The sequence below is a fragment of the Gossypium raimondii genome, chromosome 11 (genome assembly GCF_025698545.1).
Source record: "Gossypium raimondii isolate GPD5lz chromosome 11, ASM2569854v1, whole genome shotgun sequence".
Lineage (NCBI taxonomy): Eukaryota > Viridiplantae > Streptophyta > Magnoliopsida > Malvales > Malvaceae > Gossypium > Gossypium raimondii.
In genome coordinates, this window is record NC_068575.1 from 36,275,065 (window position 1) to 36,281,207 (window position 6,143).

Consider the following 6,143-nt stretch of genomic DNA (forward strand, 5'->3'; position numbering starts at 1 on the left):
AAAAGTTATACTATTCTTAGTCTCTTAAGCTCCATGTTTGAAGGCGCCAAGTTGCTTAGTTAACACACATCTCTGGCTCTTATGATTGTGTAAAAAGCATTTTATTATCCTAAACACAGAGAAAACCCAGAATGTAAGCTCTTGCAATCATTCATGAAATTGAATTACGAGGCTCATTGTTAGCACAAAAGCACTGTTCAATCATCTTCAATGCTTTTTTGCACTGTTGGTCAGCACCAAAAATTAATGGTCACTGTCCTTTCCGGGTTTTAGCCACTGTTTCGTTTAATGCTGCTACTACTTGTCAGTAGATTTTAACAAATGCAAACTTCTTAAGCTACTGCACTTTGATAACTTTGAGCTGAACCATTAACTCTGGTGGTATGAAATTGAAACCTTCTATTGTTTTTTTATTAGAAATATATCATTATTGTCTTTGCATGGAAGTGCTTTGATATGCACATGTGCATGAAGGGAAGAAATCATATCCCACGAGTTGCAAACCAAAAAAAAAAAAAACCATGATTGATTCAACCTAACCTTAGACTGGTCACGGGAAACCCACAACTGGACATGGAATGTCTTTTAAAAAACTCCCTCCCTTCTTCCCCTGCATCATTAGGCCTTACAGTTAGTGGGATTCTAAAGGAAGACCATTAAAAAAGGTTAGTTCATTCACTTTCCAACAAAATAACAGATAAAATTTGAAATAATTATGTGCCCTTGAATCATACAAGGGCGGGGAATCCATTTCCCTTGGGACCCTTCTTTTTCTTCTTTTGCCTTTGGAGAAAGCTGAGATTTAAAAAAATAAAAGGGTACTGGCAATGATGGTGTTATGGATATGGAGAACTTATGGGTGTTTTGAGCTGAGAGATATTATGGTCAAAGGCCCCAAAGCTGAAGACCAGCTTTGCATTATTGGGACAAATACTGAGCTGTTTTTGTACTTAAAGAAAACCAGTAAAAGGTGAATCTAATTATGACTATAGGGTCATCAGTTCACCCCCCAATATTGCAAAAATCATCTCATAGACTTCAATCATATTGTCTTTAAAGTATTTCCCTCAATCAATTTTCATTTCAAGATCCTAAGAAAGGTTAAAGAGGATATGATTTAAGTTTAAAACTTTGTTCTTTTTTCACAGCAGTTATCACATAAACCTCCATTAAGTTCTTAATTGCTTTCACCAAGGGAAAAAAACTCACAAAAGAACAAACAGCCTTTTTTTCCTGATTTTTTTTTCATGCAAAAAAAAAAAAGGCTACTATACCAAAACGTCTAATCTAAGCATCTGTCCAGGCAGTAAATACTGGCACAGTTGGTACAGTGAGTGCAGGCCTTAGCTGAGCTGAAGGAATCCAAGAATTCAGAGAGTTTGTTGAACTAGTGAACAACTTGGTCGGTGGAGCAGGCATGGCAAACGGCAATGGTAGGCTATTTCTATCTAGGCTGCCGCTGCTACCTTGTGTTGAGCTGCTCAAACTAGTCAACAGTGAAGAAGCATTGGAAAAGTGAGTCCCCATTTTGTTCGAATCATCCACTTCCCTCTGGCCTGAGTTGATTGTGTCCATCCCAACCAGATTGTCTGGGGCCAATGAGAAATCCTGTCTCTTATAGTTCTCAATCATATTTGCCTGTTTCATCTCCATCTGCTGTTCAGGGGACTGGTGAAGGACGATTTTCCAGTCTGGTTGAGACCCATTGTTCTTTGGTGAAATGTTGGTTTCACCGTAGCTGTTATGAGCTAAAAGATTGTGGTTGATAGCCTCATTTGCAGGTCCTATGTCTTTGTTTCGCCGTGCCAGGTCTCCTGCAAGGAGGGTGCTGCTTGCCATGATTCGTTCCACATCGTACCTCGTTATGTCGAAATTTGTCACGGCATTCGCACCACGGAATTTGATAGCCGCTATGTCATAAGCCTCAGCTGCTTCTTCCTGAGTGCCTGAAATGGAGGGAAAAAAAAGCTTGAATTAACCTTGTTACGTATAGTACAAAAGAAGACAATCTAGAATTATAATCTGCTTTCTTCTCGTGCATGATTGTGGACAAAACAGCCTTATTCTTTTCACTTTGCTTTTGCTTTTTGTTTTAGGAAAAGAGCCGAAAGAGCCAGCGAATAGGCGTTTCTAAAGTCAATAAAAACACACTCTAAAATTCAATGATATGATTAAATGAAAATAGCCGAAATAAACTCACTAAATGTTCCAAGATAAAGGTCCTTGTTCCCAGCAACTCTGCCTATCCGAGCTTGCCATCTTCCATGCTGATGATGTCTGCTTAAAATTTCAGAACAGAAAAAAATAATAATAAGATAAAAGGAGCTGAAATGATGTGGAGCTGAAGCTCAACAGCTTCTATAACTGAAGTACATAAGAAGACCTTGTCACTCCTCTGTACATTGAAGCTCCCCTTGAGAATCCACTGCTTTTCCTGCATATTGTATAATTTTATAATCATTAAAAAAAATATCATAGATCATGGTGATCCATGCACTGCAGTGAAAGAAGAAGGGGACAAAGATCGACTACCTTCTCAAATGAGCAACATACTCCTGTCTGGTCATGTTCTTCATTTCCTCAAGTTCTTTTTGGTAATTTTCCAACTACCAAACAAAGTATCAAAATTACATTTCAGTACCAAAAAAGAGTTCACATTCCCTGGAAACCCTACGATTTGAAAAAGAAGAAGAAGAAGAAAAAAAAAGTAACTAGAAAATTAGCTAATTACTGGGAAGTTGATGTGAGTGGAGGGTCCCCAATACTTGAGTGCAGCTAAATCATAAGCTCTTGCAGCTTTCTCTTCCATATCATAACCCCCTAAAACAAAGATTTTGGAAATGATTTGTTATTCAACACATTACAAGAATAAATATAAGATAATAATTAATGATTAATAATGCCAGAAGGGCTTACCCAAATAAACTGAAAATAATCATTTGATTAGAATCGGAATCCCCAAGTCATGCATGAAAAAGAGAGAACAAAAATGAGTCCGGTCAAGAACAAAGAATACCAAAATTAGAGGGTATATTATTGTTCCACTCTAACCTTGTCTTCCTTTCCTGCTTTGCCCTTCCTTCTTGCAACTATTGTCCCATAGATGAGCTTCATATCTTCCCGTCCATCTATGTCTAAGTAACATAAAAGGGAAATGCTTTAAAGAACTAATAAAAACAGGATTAAAGGAATAGATTACAAGAAAGAGCCAAATAGAAACTTTAATATGTAAAGAAAGAAAAAGGGTTTTGTAGGAAAGCATAGAAGACAGAAGAATGTTGAATAAGAAGATATTAAAGATGCAGGAAAAAACTTTTAACCTTGTAACGCCTCTATATTGAGAGGTTCTTTGCCCGAAAGTATCGATGGATTTCCTGTGGGCAATTTGCTTCTGATCTACTTTCTCAGACCCTCTTTTCTTGGTTTCCATTGCTGCATAGTCAGTTGCAGAAGGTGAGATTTGCTGTGAACCAGCAACACTGCTTGATTGTGAGCCAGGGCTCATGGACAAGCTCAAAGACTGTAAATCTCCATATGCCATGGCACCAATAGAGCCAGAGTCAGCTCCATTATCACCCATGCACCCTATCATCTTCTGATTCATCGCAGAATGCTCAGTGGAGTAGTTTCTTGAAGCCCAGTGCTTCATAGCAGCGCTTCCATCATCTGCCATTGTTGGGAGCTGAAGATTGCAATCAGTAACATGGGTTTCTTGATCAGCTTCTTCTGCTAGCAACATTTCTTGGTTTCTGTATCCTGAGTAGTATTGGTATTGTTGGACCTGAAGTTGGTGTTGGTGGTGCTGCTGCCTCGAGGAGTGTTGCAGGTGGTCTAGGCAGTTCTGAGAGTTGTGATCTTGATTGGGATTTTGATGGTAATACATGCTGTCTAAGCTAAGAGCCATAGTTTCTCTGTCACTGCTTTCATAGTGATGGGTCCCCATGGTTGCACCCCCAAAGAAATCCTCCAGTTTAGGAGTTGAAGTAGGAACCATTGCTTCACACCAAAAGTCAAAGACAGAAAAGTCCAGAAAAAAATATAAACTACTATTTCCCCCAAAGCATAAAACAAACTCCAAAAGAAAAGAATATACAAGTAGAAGTTTGAGCCTAACCTTGTGACTGGGACCTGCCAAGAGCTTCCATTAAACAAAGAGACCCATCAGACTTTAGTGGCATCACAGGAAAGTGAGAATACAGGCCCCCATTTTCTCCTTCAACTCCAAAATAAAGTCCATAATTAAGATGAGATGGTGGAGATGGGAAAAAGCTTGATGGAACTGCTGTTGTAACACCAGAAGCAGCTGACTGTGTTTTGTGATTACTATTAGGGCCTTGATTGCTAACCTCCATTTTCATGTGAGAAGATAGTGAAAAACCTAACCAGTTACTACTGTTATTGTTGTTGTTGTTGTTATCATCATTGCTCATGGACTTCATCTTTTAACTATGATGCTTCTTTCAAACCTAGTAAAGATTCTAGGCAAGTTTATCTTGGCGCGGGGCAACTCAATCATTGGGAAACAAATACTAATCATAAACCAAACATCTCAATGCTTCACTCCATTTTTGCAAAAGAAAAAAAGAAGAAGAAAAAACAGACACACACAAACAACAGGGATTTTTGGCTTTTAGCTGCAGAAGTGATGGATCAAATCTAGCAACTTATCTAAAACAAATCCAAAGCTCCTGCAACTGAATCAATTCTATTTCTATGCATGACTCTCTCTCTTTCTCTCTTTCTCACTGAAAAAGGATTTCTAAAGAGAAACAAAGCTAGTAAGTTCCTTTAAACTAAACAAAAAGAATGAGTTCCAGCAAGCTATGCTGGGCATCCTTCCTGCAATCCATAGGGATCTGTGTATGAGAAAGACCTCTTCTTTTGCTTTACCCTACGCTCCTTCTTGCTTCCACTTACCCTTTTTCTTTTTAAAGACCCCTCCCCAACACACATTGAAAATTCAAAGATTCATTTAGAAAGATTGGGAAAAGACTAGCCCCAACCAGAAGCTGCTGCACCAAAGACAAGATGCTTATTGTAGCAGTCGTAGCGCTACTCACGAGCCAATGGATCCTTATTTTTCCATGTGGATATACCACAGTTTCCTGTTCTCCATTCAAAATATCAACACCGTCTCTTTTCTTTCATGTCGTTTTAATATCTACTTAAATACTTGCCGCGATTAAGCATTAGTCTTAAAAGGTTAGAATCTTCCACTTGCATAACATTAAATGTTATTTCCCCCTTTAAGCAAAGACGGTTTAGGGTATGTATGTTTTTGGTCTTTCAAGCTTCCTTATAGGATTTATGATCAAAATTATTTATTTTTTATTACTCCAATATTTTTAAAAGCGAAAAGGATGTATCCATCCACACATTAAATACACTGATTTCATGTACCACTTAACTTGAAAAACTAAATAAGTGAGCATCTCTTGTCTTTTTAATACAAAAATGACCATAATTTTAGGGCAGAAACTCTTTTTACAAATATTAAAATTCCAATTTAACCTTATCGGTGACATGACATAAATTTAAGCTCTAAGTACAATAGTAGTATTTTTATTTAAAACCTTCATAATGGGAAAGTAATATGGTGTCTCCTGAAGGACTAGCCTTTTAGATCACTTTACAAGAGATGTCTACAAGAAAAATAGCTTATTAAATGAGTTGCCATACATAAATCATAGAGTTGAAGTGAAATAACCAATGTCCCATAAATCCTTTGTTTTTTATTTTGGTTGTATTTAAAATAATTTATAAAAATTTTAACACATCGATTTCATGTTGCTTTAATATTACCAGCGGATCTGCCAAATACTCATCCACTATTGAGGCTGTGATAGACTTTGAAAGTGATTTTGTTTTAATGTTAAAAATAACGGATTTTTATAATTAGTTTATATATACAAAGTACGTTGTATTATTTATATATATATATATATATTTATTTAAAATCAATAATGATCTGTATTATAATGAACTTTAAATATTTCAGTAAAAACTCAGTTAAACTTTAACAAATATATTATAAATTACAAAAATGGCTTGCTTTAAAATTGAAAAAGAGAAAACACTTGCTAAAAGAAATCAAATCAAGCATAATACAAAATGACAAGCCTTAAAGAAGGGTTAGAAAATCA

The 6,143-nt window shown here is 36.6% G+C and overlaps 1 protein-coding gene across 2 annotated transcripts; it reads right to left on the minus strand.

Annotated features, from left to right (window-relative positions):
- Positions 1 to 382: 382 nt before the first annotated feature.
- On the minus strand, positions 383 to 5,133 carry LOC105804066 (AP2-like ethylene-responsive transcription factor ANT). 2 transcript variants are annotated; one of them, XM_052624481.1, is made up of 10 exons: positions 4,115 to 5,133; positions 3,321 to 3,996; positions 3,052 to 3,134; positions 2,917 to 2,925; positions 2,732 to 2,820; positions 2,533 to 2,606; positions 2,384 to 2,434; positions 2,201 to 2,277; positions 1,275 to 1,946; positions 383 to 610 (listed from the first exon to the last, which is right to left on the minus strand). In XM_052624481.1, the coding sequence occupies exons 1-9, from the start codon at positions 4,437 to 4,439 to the stop codon at positions 1,288 to 1,290; spliced, it is 2,043 nt and encodes a 680-aa protein (XP_052480441.1). In that variant the 5' UTR covers positions 4,440 to 5,133; the 3' UTR covers positions 383 to 610; positions 1,275 to 1,287. The 2 variants fall into 2 exon arrangements, with proteins under 2 accessions (XP_052480441.1, XP_012492017.1); XM_012636563.2 differs by lacking the exon at positions 383 to 610 and having other exon boundaries at positions 1,114 to 1,946.
- Between the last annotated feature and the right edge of the window lie 1,010 nt (positions 5,134 to 6,143).

Bases quoted from the DNA above. Each gene is read 5' to 3' on its own strand.
- LOC105804066 (XM_052624481.1), bottom strand. From the start codon at position 4,439: ATGAAGTCCATGAGCAATGATGATAACAACAACAACAACAATAACAGT. The intron at 3,135-3,320 runs GTTAAAAGTTTT...TATGTTACTTAG, and splicing joins CAATATAGAGGCGTTACAAG to ACATAGATGGACGGGAAGAT. The intron at 2,435-2,532 runs GTAGTCGATCTT...TACAATATGCAG, and splicing joins TATGTTGCTCATTTGAGAAG to GAAAAGCAGTGGATTCTCAA.